This window comes from Bombyx mandarina, chromosome 24 (genome assembly GCF_030267445.1).
Source record: "Bombyx mandarina strain Sakado chromosome 24, ASM3026744v2".
NCBI lineage: Eukaryota > Metazoa > Arthropoda > Insecta > Lepidoptera > Bombycidae > Bombyx > Bombyx mandarina.
In genome coordinates this window covers 11,322,991-11,339,896 of record NC_143230.1, presented here as the reverse complement: position 1 = coordinate 11,339,896, position 16,906 = coordinate 11,322,991, and the positions used below count along the sequence as shown (strand labels likewise).

General features: G+C 37.5%; 1 protein-coding gene across 11 annotated transcripts in view; it reads right to left on the bottom strand.

Moving 5' to 3' along the window:
- Positions 1 to 953: 953 nt before the first annotated feature.
- Positions 954 to 16,906, bottom strand: part of hts (adducin 1-like protein hts) — an 81,987-nt gene continuing 66,034 nt past the window's right edge. For 5 of the 11 annotated variants that reach the window (XM_028181708.2, XM_028181712.2, XM_089737917.1 and 2 more), the window contains 3 exons: positions 6,468 to 6,535; positions 6,068 to 6,210; positions 954 to 5,406 (listed from right to left, as the gene is read on the bottom strand). In XM_028181708.2, the coding sequence (XP_028037509.2) occupies positions 6,070 to 6,210; positions 6,468 to 6,535 (209 nt within the window). In that variant the 3' untranslated portion in view covers positions 954 to 5,406; positions 6,068 to 6,069. Of the gene's footprint in view, positions 5,407 to 6,067; positions 6,221 to 6,467; positions 6,536 to 11,279; positions 13,455 to 16,906 lie in introns of those variants that run through there. The other 6 variants (XM_089737913.1, XM_089737919.1, XM_089737915.1 and 3 more) reach the window with 2 other exon arrangements.

The following is a 16,906-nucleotide window of genomic DNA, read 5'->3' as shown; positions in this document are numbered from 1 at the left end:
CAGTCCGAGAGGACCGGGCGGATCGCCTCGACGGTCCGTCGCCCGTAGGCGGGGTCCGCCAGGCGGCGAGACCACGCCTCGAGCACGGAACGCCGAGATTGAAGCTTCCGCGCTCGAACTTCCGCCGCGCCAGGACGCGGCTCCCCCCTGGAGCGGAGATCGCATCGCCACGCGTAATCCGCAGCGAGCGCCTCCGCTTCCAGGTCCCAGGGAGGCGTCCCAGCTAGCACGCACGCCGCCTCGAACGAGACGGTGCGGTATCCACGAACCGCCCTGACCGCAATCGCGCGCTGCGGACGTCGCAACGCCGCAACGTTGTCGCGGGTCAGGGCGTGGCACTACACGGGAGCCCCGTAGTGCCATCGACCGCACCAGCCAAACCACACATACACCAACTATTAATTGTAATTTATGCTGTTACTGTTTAAATTTTTATATTACCTGCCCTGGATTGCAGAAAAAAGAGCTTAAGTAGCTTAGCATTTTTAAAGTATTTGTATATTTCGTATTTTTATTTGATAAAACCTAATCAGTTTACATAGCAGTGGGGCCCCATTTTTTTATTTGCCCCAGTGCCCTTGGTTACCTAGCTACGCTACTGTAGAAGGGGTTAATGTCCCATATCCAACTCCCCAAAAAAACGGGTTTGGTAGCCTTGACATGCCCGAACGGCTCATTGCCCCCAGCACATGGATATGAACAGTGTGCTTAGTGCGAGTTTTTTGACGTTCTTGATAGCGTAAAAATTAGCTCATATTTGTATGAAATGGGATCGTTTGCGTACGTTGCCGCTAGGGGCGCTGTTCCAACTGCAATTGGGTTAACTTTTACGCTATCGATACCGTTAAGATACTCCCACAAAGCACTCAGTTAGCGAACTTTGGGCGAGGTTGATGTCACTACGTTCAAACTGCGATTCGGAACTTTTAGGAAAAATCGAAATAAAACAACAATTTCTAATAAATCTTCGAAATAGCATATAATTTTAGGAAATAAAAAAATACACAATAGATATTCTTACGTAATTAAAACATAACTTCTTTTTTCCATTTGAAAACTTAAAACTATATATTTCAATATAGGCGAGAGCGGCCATTTTACTTTGTGACCAAAAAATAATAATTCAATACTAAACTTGGAATTCATAATGAACATTAACATTCTGAATACAGTATGATGAGACTTTCTGAAAATATGCATTTGTCATATTAACGTTTTGTATGTACGAGTTATAGCTGACAGCTGTCAATTTTGACGTCTGTCATCATTTAGTATTTGTTTTCTCCGATCACTGATGTGTTTTGCGCACTCTTGTTTAATTTTCCACGAATAAACAGTGCACTTTACGAATAAGCACTGTATATTTGCATACTGTAAACACTACTGCTAGGGAAAGTTATTGTTTGTTAATTTTCATTACAAACTCTTGCACTTAGATGTAATATGAGGACAAACGCGCTTCAGCCATTGCGACGGGGACATACCTTAAAACGGTGGGGATGTAAGGTTTTTTTTTGGACAGAAATACCGATTATAATAGCCCTACCTCAAGATTGATTCGCTGAAGCGTCTTTGTCTTATAAATCTCATATCATTCTTTATTATTTTCGAAATAAATAAAACCACTCTACGACTATCGTATCGTTAACAATTTCAAATGTTTTCCGCCATCAACTTGTCATTTTACAAACTCTAGACCGACTCTAGGTAATGTCAAATTGAATGCCTGGTCTGGCAACACTGATATCAGTTTTGACGGCAGTCAAAACGTAAACTATGGAGGGTAAAAGTAAGGACTATCTTCTTACACTAGCGCTATTTCGGTGAGTCTTCCAACAATACCTCGCTGATTAAAGACGGACACTTTTTCAACTTGTACCCTATACAAGAAGGCGCTTCATACATCTACCCTCCATAACGCAAACCATCGTGTTGTCTATTTAAAATTTCCGAAACGAACATTTAAAGTCGTTTGTGTAAAAATTAATAAAAAATAAAACTATTTAAAAGGACCAAAAGTCAACAATGTACTGTAATATTTGTACGTGGTGCTTTATTCGCAATGGCAACACCCGTGAACTTGAAAATACCTAAAAAGAAAAATAATATTTTGTAGCAGTTGAAATTTAAAAATTACCAAAAGTCGTCCATTGAATGAATGTCTTGCTTAAAAAAAGCAAGAAATTGAAAAAAAAAAAACAAAAAAAAAACAGTACAGCTATGTATGTGTATGCGTTACATATGGCTACAATACTTAACTTACGGATATTAATAGATTTGTATATTTTAAAAACAATAAAAAAAAAAAATCATGTCCTTTACATGAGAAACACGATAACATTTCACGGTTAGCTGGAAGTTAAAAGAACTAGCCAAATCCTACAATCTATATTCCGTAAATAAAAAAAAAAACAAAAGAAAAACTAAGAAGCCAATATAGACATGATTTCCAAACTTCATATTTCTACATCAACGAAAAGTAATACTTATGAAAGTTTAATTTTTTTTTTATATATATAAATATAATTATTTTAAAAGCACGAATGGCGCCGAACCCCCTCCCCTCTTCGGTTCTCGAAACACGTCAGCATCACATGCCCGTTGTGTATATAATATAAAAACGATTTTAAGACGCACCAGAATCGCGAGACGTCATTCCGAATTCAACGCTGACAGCATTCGATGTTCGAGAAAAGCCCGACACACATCACTAGAGCGGACTGCAGATTACTGTTCACGAAAGGGATATAAACAAAAGTGTCATAAACAAATAAAGCAATCTGTGACTGTTGTTTTTTTTTACCAGTATCGAATTACTTTTTGTTTTAATCAAGATTTATAGCACCGTGATAATTTAATAATATCCGCGGGACTCTTCCCTGATGTCAAAGTTATCATATTTTGACATTCAAAAAGTATGAATTTGAAATTGTTTATTTTTATTTAATTAATACAGTGATCGTTTGTGAACTGGTTTCGATTCAAACAGCCACAAATCAACAAATGAATCTGTGTAGGGCATAAAAGTAAATTCTGTAAAAAAACACACAAAACAAATAGCTGCCACAAACGTTGCCAGCATTAAAAACGAAACGAGAACGCGTTAAGACTAAAAAGATACACGTAAATAAAATAAAATAAAAAAAATTCACAAAATTTCATTCCACATAAGAAATCGTTTGGCAAGTCATATTTAAAAAAAAAACATAAGATTTTGAAGAAGAAAAAATATATATATTCTCTTTTTTTGTCAATAAATTAAATTGAAATCTCTTAACTATGTCATAGCATCTACTATTTGATGAATATAATAGAAAAGAACAGCTCATTTTTGAGCAAGGAGTGAACTATTTCCCTTCTGAGCATCACCAGAGTGCAACCTACACTTATTTACTGACAACACAGCGATTACTTTTTTTTTTAATTCGATTTACCCAAAATAGCTCAAAGTACACACTACTGCTTTCTGAATATTAAAAAAAAAACTTCACACCAAACGAAACGCGTGTCACACAAACAAGCGGGGCAGATTGTAATTATATATTTTTATGTTTTCCGTCATCTGAAGCTATATAACCCGCTAGAAATATATAACGCAGCCGCAGTCAAAACGCTAGGTGCCCGGTATACCTTATTACGAAAAATCGGAAGCGTCAAGTCAAAGAATCTATTTACCATAAATAATGTTTATTTATTGATCTCGAAGACTGACCACAATGTTGATTAGTCACACCCATTGTATCATCAATGCACCATAAACAATGACATCATCAATACATATTATAAGAAATAAATATGATTTTATCAAAATCAACAACAGTCTCTCAGGATCCTTTTCGACAGAATCCATTCGAGCTTCCCGCGAAGCTCACTAGGACAAGGTCCAGATCAGCGCATATAGGACCGATAGGGTCAGAGATTTGTTTAAAAACCGATTCCTATTACTGCCCCATTAGTGTGCGACACGTGTGCAACAACAACGCTCAAAGTAATGCTCATTGAGTGACCGCCAGGCGTGGTCACTCGATACTCGCGCCATCTACAGTAGAACAGCAGATTAAGCTAAAACATCGGCGTAGACAGAGACGCCGATAGTCAAAAAGCACAGCGCGTGAGTACATAGCAGAAATGCCCTTAATTTAGCCGAATAGGTGGGTCTTGGGGGTAGCACCCCTCGCTCGATTGGTATACAGCTTGCGTCGATAAATTACGCGAATCGATTACCTATTGCTAGTAATTCCTTGTTTGCTTTATAACATCTTCACTTGCGCTAATGATGTCGTCAATGTAAGCTTCTTTTTAGTTTTTAAACTCAATAAAGAAACTAAAACTGTTACTGTGACCTCAAGACGTGAAATATTTATTAGAATAATGAAATCGCAAAGCTTTAACTGTATTTTATTCGTTTTATTTTAGAAGGGATAGAGAGAACGAGGTCCAAGTTCATGGGATTAAAGAAACTTAAGCTAAATTTAACCATAGATATACTGGCTAATATTGGAAGAAAACAATGCTTATGCGACTATAGGTTTTAGGGTGGGATGAACGCCACACGATAGAGACGAAGAATCACTACTTCGACGCACGAATTCAAGACGCGAACTGTACACCTGGCGATTTAAATATATTAAAAACAGAGCATTATTTCACTTTTAAAATCTGACATTTCGCAATTAGTCAAACTTAACATTTACAGTAATTTTAATTGAAAAACAAATATAAATGTTTATATCGATACATCAGAACCAAACTGATTACAAGTCAAAATCTTATTATATCAATGTCTGCAATATCTTATTGGAATTCAGTTTGCATAAAAATATTAATCTTTTTTTTATAATAAATAAATTAATATCATAAATTAATTAACCCAAAATATTATATCAAAACATTTTAGTTTGTGATTTTGGAACAATAAAATGCAGTTTTCTAAAGTGAAAAAAACAATTGCATTGATATCCTCAACCTCATTTATTATCCGCGTTACGGTTCTGATGTGTCGTTATATACCAAAAAGTCCGACATTTTTAATTATTTTATTTTGAATTCAAACGATAGCAACGCTAATTCCATTTTAATCAAGAGGTCCATTCTAGTATTGCATATTTCCAAATACCTTTTCTTCGATCAACATGTCAGACTTAACATATAAATATATTATATTGTTCAATTTATTTTCTGTTTAAAATTATGTACATCCCACCGCACTTAATAAGAAATGAAAATCAATAATAAAAATATAATATAATAAAGCTGTTATATTGTAGATTACACGTGTAATTTCTGTATTTCGGTTTTTTCCTTCTTTTTTTTAAATATATTTTTAAATTTTATAATTAGTATATTCATAATAAAATTACAAGTAATTTCTGAAGCGAAATGGCAGTACAGCTTTGTGGGATTTATCTGAAAAAAACATTATTTATTTTTTTAATTATTTTATTATTGGCTTAGACTAATGAATGAGCTCTTGGTCCACCTAGTGTTATATCCACCTTGAGACATGGGTTCTAAATCTCTGTCCTATAGTACAACGGCTGCGCCACCCTCCAAACTACGGCAGAAATAGGCCAAATACTGCTTCACGGCAGAAATAAGCACCATGATTGTACCTACCCGTGCGGACTCACAAGACGTCCCACTAACACCAGCAATTACGCAAATTGTGATTTTGCGGGTTTGATTTTTATTACACGATGTTATTCCTTCACCGTGAAAGTCAATCGTGAACATTTGTTAAGAAAGTATTTCATTAGAAATATTTGTGCCCTCCTGCGGGATTCGAACACCAGTGCATCGTTACATACGAATACACCGGACGTCTTATCCTATAGGCCAAGACAACTTAGGCTTCTTCATCTTTGTCTATTTGTGGCGATACATGTACATCCAATAAGGGAACACTTCGTTGATGATTTAGTAAAGTCTGTCCATCTTGTGGGTGATCAACCGCGAGAACATTGGCTGTCCCCTCTTCCTTGAACTGTTAATTATTTCAAAGAGCTTTCCGTGATACCACCTACCCCTGTATGGAAAGATCTACCTTATACGTATTTCTAACTCTTACCTCTAGGCAGGCTGCGGCGTGCTGGATTTCTCCTTCTTTTTTTCTTTCTTCTTCTTCAAGAACGACGGCGTCCTGAGTCCCTTCTTCTTCTTCTTGTCCTTCTTGGGCGAGTCCTCGGTGGAAGCCTCCTTCGACGGAGAGCCCTGGGAGACCAATAAACGTGATGGAAACAGTCAGTAAGATTAGATTAACGTAGCACTGGAATAGCTTATGCTTAGAGCTAGATGAATCGGCGGTAACAGCAGCATATTGTAAGAAATTACAGTTCCGAGTTTTTTAAAATATTTTAATAACCTTTTAAATTTGGGATAGAATTGAGAATCCAACTTCACATCTCAAGCCATGAGGTTCGTCTAATCATTTATAGAACAAAAAAAATCTTTAGTACATAGAATCTTACCTCTTTACTGCTGTGAGAGAATGTACTCTGATGGGCGTCCGAATGGTCACCGTTAACAGTGTGGTCACCTATATGACGAAATTTCAATTAGTTTATACTCATTTTCAATTTAAAGCTAGAACATACAACAATAAGACAGCTATAAAACCATCACCTCTAGTATGTAAGTGGTCGCATCATTTGACAAGGACAAGTGGTTACCGGAGCCCATAGACATCTACAACGTAAATGCGCCACGCACCTTGAGACATAAGTTCTAAGGTCTCAGTATAGTTACAACGGCTGCTCCGCCCTTGAAACCGAAACGCATTACTGCTTCACGGCAGAAATAGGCAGGGTGGTGGTACCTACCCGCGCGGACTCACAAGAGGTCCTACCACCAGTAAAAACAAAAACGCCAAAAGAAAGACCACGTAAACGGTGCTTAATAGCTTGACGATATAATTATTTACGCATTCATTCGATACAACAACACACTACATACACCTTCGAGTTTGATTTGTAATGACGACATTACGTCATCATCATCAGCCAACGGCCCACTGCTGAATATAGACCTTTCTCATTTAATTCCACAAGCTATGCCTTCACTTGTAGGTTCATTCGGGAACGCGAATTAGCTACTTCTTCACTTAGAATTACAGCGACAGGAGAACAAAGTATCTTCGCCTGCGGAATTTTTATTCCACTTCAAAATCCTCCATACAAATTGACAATCATTTAAGTCATTATATATGTTTGATTCGACCTAAGAAAATACAGTTCAGCAACACATAAGCGGTCTCGCAGTTAAGACTGGCAATATTAGAAAATAAAGAGTTAGGATGACTTATTGGCGGGAACGCGAGGAGTGAAGTTGTGTGATTTGTTTTATTTTGTCTATTTAGTGTTTCTTCAGGTTTAAATTTGTAATAATGGTGGTTTATTAACTGTTTAATATATGTGAAGGTGCACAAATGTGGGAAAATGAAACAAAGCCGCTGGACGTCACTTCTCGGGATCCTCCAAAAAGTCCAATGAAAAAGTCTTAGTAGATGACCACCATTTTACTGCGATTATATTTCATCCAATATGATCTCATCTCATTTCATTTGATTTCATCCCAGTTGATTAATGTCTCAAATTAATCATTTGCATTTCATTTCATCATTTTTCATAAAATAAGAAAATAAATTAAAATAAGACATGACTTAAAGGTCTTAGATACCAGGTCATAAAATTACTTTAAAAAAAGAGTTAAGATAGAGTAAGGATGCAGCAAGCTACTTACCGGAAATATTGTGAGCCACGCCCCGAAGCCAATCGTAAGCTGTTATGCACATTTGTGAAAGCGAAACATGAAAAGCTTGTTAGAGTATATTTTAGTAATCCCCTATATAACGCGGTGCTCTTATAACGCGATTTCATATACATCGTACAAACAAGTTCTTACACATAACGCGGGGATTTCCCGCGTATAACGTTTCTATATTTCCAGAAAACTATAACAATTTGTACATTTTTGTAATTGGTAATTAATTGCACGTACCTCTTTAGACATCGTGTACCAATTTTGTTATAAAATTAAAATTATTTATAGTTAGTAACAAATTCATATTATTCATTATCAAATGTTCTAAATTCGGTTTTAATCAAACGCACATGATTCGATATCAGCATACTTTAATATTCGATTTTTGTACATAACGCGTTATAGGTGCGCGTTATACGATAAGACGCCTACAACGCGGAAAAATTCAAAGTGTTATAAAGGAGACTACTGTAATTATTGCAACTGTGACAAAATTCGTGCCGAAAGCAACCTAAACTATACGAAATGAGCGTTTGGTACAGAATAGATAGATGCAGGGTGTAAGGTAATGCTTAAAGTGATCCTTCGCTATGTCGCATCGGCCCTGAATAGCACACCGCCCTCTGTCGGCGGGTAAAAGGCAACTACGGAATTCACTGTTTTTTTTCCTGCCTATGCTGATAGCCTTGAGGCTTGAGGCTATCAGCATAGGAGGAATGCTGATGAGGCTATATCAGCTTCTCCTTGACGTGTAGGTGAGCGTACGGGGTTCAAACCGGGTATGTTGCTAACACTGGCCCTAGCAAGAACAGTGCTCCGCAGAATCTACCACCGGATCGGAAACGCGACCCACTGAGAAGATCCGGCGAGAAACTCAGGGGACTGTGTTAATTCACTCGCCGAGCCCTTCGTCGCAAGCAACGGGTTCGACAAGGACGGTTACCGGTGCTTGTGGTACCTATAAGCACCGTTAATGGATCAGGAGGATCCGTAATGACGTGTGGAATTCACCGGAGAATGGAAAGCAGCATCGGATTATTAGGTCAACGTATTGCGATGTTGTTATCTCGAGTGGGTACCATCAATGGCTTTAGCTGTTCCGAAACGTTTAAGCTTTCCGGTATGGATGGCCAGGATGGTCAGCCATTATGGAATTCAAGACTTTGACTGTGTTTCAAGGTGGGTGGAGGCATTCAATGGCTAGTATGCGGGCTCTATAACTAACGTACGCACTAAAAACATCAAGACAATCCCAATTAGTTAAATTTCAATCTCCACATAAAGGATCAGATTATTGAAAACTACCGCCAGAAGTTAATTAACATATCGAAGGGTGAAAGATTATTTGTTTAAGAAACATTTCGTTTAACACGCGACATTTATCTATGTAATTAAAGATCGGTTTTATTTGGTATCAGCATCGACATTTCTATACTTTTAATTGTTCTTCAATTATTTTTTACTGGTGGTAGGACTTCCACCGGTAGGTACCACCGTCCCTCCTGTTTCTGCCGTGAAGCAGTAATGCGTTTCGGTTTGAAGGGTGGGGCAGCCGTTGTAACTATACTGAGACCTTAGAACTTATATCTCAAGGTGTGTGGCGCATTTACGCTGTAGATGTCTATGGGCTCCAGTAACCACTTAACACCAGGTGGGCTGTGAGCTCGTCCACAAATCTAAGCAATAAAAAAAAATTAAAAGAAAAAAATTAAATTTACTCCATCCAAATAGCTGATCAAGTTTATTTAGTTATGGTGATTTTTCAAAATTTTTACCACTAAATGGCTCTCGTGTAGAGCTGCAAAAATGTCCAACCAACAATGTAGAGTTGCAAAAATGTTAAACCAAATAACTTTTTACCCCTCGATATGTTTCCTCGCCGTGTTTGATAGCCGGCACGAGATCGCTTTAGTCGAAAAAAACCAGTTAACGTTACAAACATATAGATTTTGCATCGTTGTCTGGAATTTTGATCTAATTGATTTGCGAAACTTTTCAAATTCATTCTGTCTTAAATAACCACAACGCATCCAGGCATAATAACTTGACGTTTTAGGCGATTCGTTTTCTTTAAGGATCAGTTATGTCAAAAGACAGTCGGCGCCTGCCTGATTCACGCGAGACAGCTGATACCTAAACTATTTACATTGCGTGGTCAAAAAAAAATCTTTTTTTTTTTTTATTAAATTTCTTAATGCAACTTTCCGTACTTTACACCCTGCGTCATTTAAAACAAATAACAAACACATGATTTATTAAATTAAGAAATTTATTCCAAACTACATTAAAGATATCAACACTCTATTAAGCCTACAGGGATGAAAGCTCCAAAAATTCACGATAAAGCTGTTGTACGCTAACATAAAATCCAAGCCTTATTTTTAAAAAATACACCGTAATGAAAGCTCCAAAAATTCACGATAAAGCTATTGTACGCTAACATAAAATCCAAGCCTTATTTAAAAAAAAATGCGTTTTTATTTCAAAGTACTTAAAAGACATAAGATCGTGAATTCTCAAACATCCAAACGTGCCATACGGTCAAATTGAGAATCCTTATTGTTATTTGACGGTAGACCCAAAATTTGACTGCGTAGGGTTACGCTTTTGAACCTTAAAACACGTCAAAAGAGCTTAGTTTCTCTATAGACAAATACAACGCGCAAGGATATTAATAGTTCCACACACAAGTTTAAGGGTAATGCGAATTTTGCCAAGACTAAAGATTCGATCGACTGAACTTGAACGGTATTACAATTTCAATCTAAAAGAAATAAAAAAGCATTTGACAAACACAATGCGGCAAAAAGATCAGGAATTACATGCATTAAAAACAAAAGCATATCAAAATCCTTATATTCGCAATGTTCCATAGACCTCTAAACAAATAGACACTCAAAAGCCTTGCGGTACGTCAAAGGCGGAAGGCTGTGACGATGATGTTCTCAAGAATACTGCGAATATAATAGTTAATGGATTTAAAAAATACAAGACCATTCCCGTAGACAAATTAAAAGACAATCAACAAACTTAAAAAAAAAAGAATGTATATATGCGCATGCTAAAAAGAACTCAAACAAATATAATAATAAGAAGCTAAATCGACTGTACGTACGCGTAGCGTTACAACCAAACATTTTTTATGAATACATCTTTAAAAATCGAATTTAAACTTTATCCTAAATAAATACGTATTCTATTCCATTGGGTTTTAAACGCCATTTATACTAATATCGCTCGTAATAATGTATTAATTATATTATCTAATACATCGTAACGATATTTCAAAATACAGTGTATTAGATTAGAACATTGCGTTTAGACAAGTTTCAACAAATCAAAATGAGCAACTGTCGCTATTGTTTTGACAAAAAAAAACCACGACCTCTGAATTAATTTCATCAGTTCCTCACTGGACTGATACTCTTCTTGGAACCAATAGAGTTTATGTCAACTTCGATAACGACATGAATTTATTGCTCCAATGCAATGTCCAAGAAGCTGCAAACTTTGAAGCTTCTGTTCATTGAAGAGAAATCTATCTGGCAAAATTGATGCTTATTTCTGAGCTGCGTAAAGGCATCAGCCTAAGCTATTGTCGATCCTGACTCTATCCAATTCGCTGGCGTCAAAGCTATCCGACATTCGGAAGTTCGAAATGATCTTATAAAATAAAGTATCTTCGAACGGAGGCCAGCTACTATACTCCCTTTTGCGCAGTTCATAAATACATTTCTTCTTCGGCACGTTGATATCATTCCCAATTGCATTAAAACCGAAAGGAATATCATTCGATTCGCCTTCATTGTCACTCGAGTGATTTTTCGTCACGCGTTTCTCTATCTTACTATCGATAACAATAAAACTGGGCATCTCAGTGCTCCTGCGTCTGAAACCGAATTGAATATCCTCTGTTGTCTCGCAATCGTCAAAAGATATCCAATATTTTATGCCTCCACTGTTCTCGGTCAGTGACATCGCAAGAATTTTAGATGTACCACCAAAACTATTCAACACAGCATCGTGATCATCTCTCGTATTAACAAAAGCAACATTCAAATCTTTAGATTCGCCTGTAGATGTATCAACTAAATCAGAGACCAATTCCTCTGCTATTGTATAGCTATGATTGGCTATATCTGAATTTGAATTATTATCCTCATTATAATCTTGATACCTCTCTTCATTAACTATAGAATTGTCGTTATTACATTCACAATCTATATCCTGACTATCAAATATATTGATGGCTGTGTACATTATATCTTCGCTATCCGCGACTGTGAAGACGGTTTTTGTTTGTCTAGATTTCCCATTTTTCTGTTCGAGTTCGTAAAAGACATTGTTGTATATATAATATATTACGCCTTCTACAATTATTTGAGATTCTTTGGTGTGATCTTCAAACGAATCAGTTATATTAGTGTTATCAAATTGAATTGCGTATTCTTCAACCATTTCGGTTATAGAGAAACTTACACCATCCTTGCTATCATCAAAACTACTAATGGACTTTTCTCTGTTCTTTGTGATCAAATCAAAATCTATAGAATTGAATAGTGAAATGAGAATGTCCGTTATCATTTCGTATTTTTCAAACTCGTATGTCGAATTGAAGCTGGTGATTTCTGTTGGCATTTTACTGCTCTGTTCTGAATTGTCTTTGTCGCTATTGGTTTTACTATCACCAACATTATTATTATTAGTTATAAATGCCGTATCGAAGACATCATTTATACTATTCTCTGTGAACTTATCAACTTCTGAATCACTCTTACTACGATCCGTTGATTTATTAGATTCCTCACCATACGAACTCTTCGATTCTTCCAGTATAGGTTCTAGAATGTTATTCTGAGTTTTTAAGGGAGATTTCCTGGGACTTTGCTTTGCGAAATCAGGAAAATAGCAGTTAATGGGTACCGCGTAGTCGCGAATGTCTTTATTAACTAAATTTTTAACTGGACTTTCATAGGCTTCCTCAAAGTCGTCTGTAAAACTATGGTATTCGCCTTCTGAACTCAAAGACACATCTCTTATATCAGCCGACATTTTATTCTCATTCTTATCTATATCTTTGGCGGTAACTACGTCATTGTGAACTGCGAAGCCCTCTCCAACATCAGTAATGTAATTATCTTCACTAAACTCTTGACTATCAACGAATTCTGTTTCCGAATTCGGTATTCTGTGAACCGGGATAACATTCTCTTTGACTCTGACTATGTCTATTTTCTTTTCAACACTCTGATTTATGTTTTCTGTCGAATAGTATACGGAATTGTCTTTTGACAGTTTCTTATTGTTGAATTTCATGTTCCAAGAATACGGGACGCTAATCGCACCGCATGAGTAACACTTAGGTATGTGATAATGAAATGGCATTGGATTCTCAATGTAAGAGTTGACCAGACCACTGTGAGAGCGACTCCGGTAGATGCTCGAATTAAGCCTCCTGGGTAACGACCTAGATTTTAACGAGTCTAAATCTAATGAAGTGACCGAACGCAAAGTGGACACACTACTATCGTGGGCGTTTCGGAAGTTTTCGCTAAGATTACGTTTGCGTTTCGATCGATTCTCTGAATCTTCATAGACCCTAATTATGTTATCGAAATTAGCGCTACGGGAATAATCGTGGAGGTTTCTGTTATTAGAGGCGAGAGCTTCAATTAGCGTGTTAGTATCTTGATTACCTGAAATTAATGTGAAGGTTTGAAGAAGCACGAATTACAGGTTAAATATTATGAAGTGACAAAAGGACGAGACAGATGTGTAGCTTAATGGAATATTTTCTTTATAGATTCCCCCTGATTCAAATAATCCTTATGCTTAGCCTCCGACGAAGACAGTACAATGTTGGGGTAGAACCCTCTCGGGGTAAACATCTTAGGGGTTATTCTTACGTTTATTAGTTTCCATGTGCTAAGTGCGAGTTTTTTAACGTTCTCGATAGCGTAATAGTTAACTCAAAGTTGTATGGAGTTGCAACGTTTGCCTACGTTTGCCGCTAGGGGCGCTGTTCCGACTCTAAAACCGCTCAAAACCCAATAGGCGAACCGTGTCTCGATTTTGTGTCCGATTATTTCAAATCAGCAACATTGAGCTATATACATATACATATCTCTATTACCTATATCGACAGATCGATCGTAGGGTCGAAAATGCCTTAACACAATTAAGGCATTTTCTCTACAAAATGAAAGATGTTGATAATGCATTTATATATAATACGGATTGCTTTTACGGATATTACGAATGGATTGACAACGACAATAACATTGCTAACAAGTATGATGCCAACGTTTGATGAATTCGTGCGATAAACGAACAAGCGACACTCAGTTTTAAACTACCCTCATTTACAACATTCAACGCCTTCACAATTCGCGTTAACATTACGTCAATTTTGGAACACGTCCAGACAGCAGTTGCGCTAGTGTCAATCCCAACAAAACCCCGCAACATTAGGAAATCTAATTAACGCCCCCAATAGTTCGCAGCAGTCCCCCAGTGCGAAGGATCACATCGTCGATATAAAAATCAAGCCACAAGCAAAACCTTCAAACCAACAATCATTATCGTAGTCCTCACAACCCTTCACTTGGTGCATTTGTACAAATAACCAGACTATGGAGCCACAGGAAAGTCAACCTTACATTTTAAAGGCTTAAGTTTAAAATAAGGTTGATTTCAAATAGCAAACGCACGGATACGACAAACGAGGACCATATTACAGTTCACCGACTCACCCCTGCCGGCCACCCGCTGCACAACAGCGTGCTGAGTCCCCCGGACCACGACCTGTCGGGGGACCGGTGACGTCATCGACGACGTCACAGTTGACGCGGTCGAGTCCAGAAATACTTCGTCGTCGGACAGGAGATTCGGATCGCGGGTCCGGTCTATAGGTTTACACGCCGATGCACATGATAATAATCTACCACACATAACACTTAAGATATATGGGTTTATAGGCCTTGGTCTTATGTTGTGAGTCCTCACAGCTCTTAGGCGGCCAATCGTAAAATTTCAAAGCATACTTTTTTCTAGTTAAACATGTCACATTCATAACATTTATAAGTATCAAACATTATGCGCCATTCCCAAGAAAGTTATGGAAAAAAAACACCGGCCGCGTCTCATCTGAGAAGTACAAAGGGCCAAGGGCCAAGGGCATTAATGAAAATACTCTTTCAATCAAGTGATGTTGCAGAAACAACCTTGTCCAAGTCATTGCCTAAAACCGAAGAGGGGTGTTATTATTGCCTTCTTTTTATGGGAAGGAGGCCGAACCTCATCCGAGCTGTCCACGTCTAGGGGACACGCGGCATTTATGGGACTTGACGGTCTGCAGAGGTTGGGAGCAGAATGCGGACCCAAGGCTGTTTTTTGGGCCCTACCCACTAAACACCACGTCTCAATCATTGAAGAAGACATGATATCTTTAGGAACACGGACTTTTAGGACAAAATTGAGCCAGTGCTTGACTTCCGATCACATTTGAAGAAGGACATAGCGCTGGTGGAAGGAGAACACTCAGGGGATTACGTCTCAAAACCGACAGGTACTTGAACCAAAAACGCAAAGGGTCCAAGGAACATATCGACGCTTGAAAGACAAACGTGACTAAGCGACAATGCGTGAACTTTACAGTAGACTAATTTAAAGTTGAAATACCTGAAAAAAATTCTATTTTAACGAATCTAGCTGTAGGATTGAAATGATTTTAATATACCTAGAATTATTATTTTTTTGCGCATCGAATATGGTTATTGCCTATCATTTATGTACAAAGCAGTTATTGTCGCTTAGTCACGTTTGCCTTTCAAGCCTCGATATACATTCAGTTCTCGTAATAACATTGACCAGATCATCTCAAGACGTTCCTAATAGTATTTTTGGGTTCTAAGGTCTCACTTTTAACAGTACAACGGCTGCCACACCCTTCAAACCGAAACGCGTAACTGCTTCACGGCAGAAATAGGCAAAATAATGGTACCTACCCGTGCGGACTCACAAGACCTCCTACCACCAGTAAAAGTTCTTCTCACTCTCGCTCTTCTATCACACTCACCTTCGACCGGATGCGCGTACGACCTCACCACGACCTGACGCTGCGGCGGTCCTACTGGAAGACGCGACCCACTGTCGTACGGTACGTTCGACTCCCGTGTCGGGACTTAAAATACCATTAACATATCGAACGGTGAAAGGTTGTTTGGTGTAACGCGACATTTCGCTTTGTAATTTTAAAGGTCCGTTTTATTTGGTATCAGCATCGACAGTTCGATGTTTCTAATTGAACTTCAATTAAGTTTACTCCTTTCAAATAGCTAAAGAAGTTTTGTTTTGTCACTAATTTTTTTCTCCAAAATTTCATCTTTAAATGGATTTGCAAAAATTTCGCTTACACCGCCTTTCTACCTTCGATATAATATGACACTACGCTTAAAATAAATTAGCTCTACGTAAAGGCGATACGAGCTTCAGATATTATACGCTTTGAATGAAGACGTATTCCGAACAAACTAGTTATAAAAGGATTCAATGTATAACAAATTTTTCCGAAAAGTTCATTGACCTGACAGGGACTTATTCCGTTGAAATTTAAAATAAAATATTAAAATCCAAAAATCACATTCTAATTATTCCTTATTATACCTTCAAATCGTAAGAATAACCACCCCTTTCATCGGATTCCCCGTCAAACTTTTCTTATCTACCCTCCCTCAATACCTCTTAAGTAATCCTTCAACCAGATAATTAGTTTTTGAAATAATATGAGAAAAAGTTAAAAGAAATTAGTACATGCTTCAGGCCAAATAAAGCTTAAAATCAAACAAAAGTCTTAGACGAAGCAATTAGTGGGGCACGTGCCAGTGACGTAGTGGTAGTCCACGGATCGATCACATTCAAAGCAAAATCGACTCTAAGCTTTTTAAAATTAGATTGAGAATTCTATAAACACGATATGCCACTATTATATATCGACGCTTGAAAGGCAAACGTGACTAAGCGACAATGCGTGAACTTTAAAATAGACTAATTTAAAGTTGAAATACCTGAAAACAAAATTTATTTTAACGTATCTAGCTGTAGTAGAATCTAGCTAATAGTTATAGGATTGAAATAATTTTAATAGACC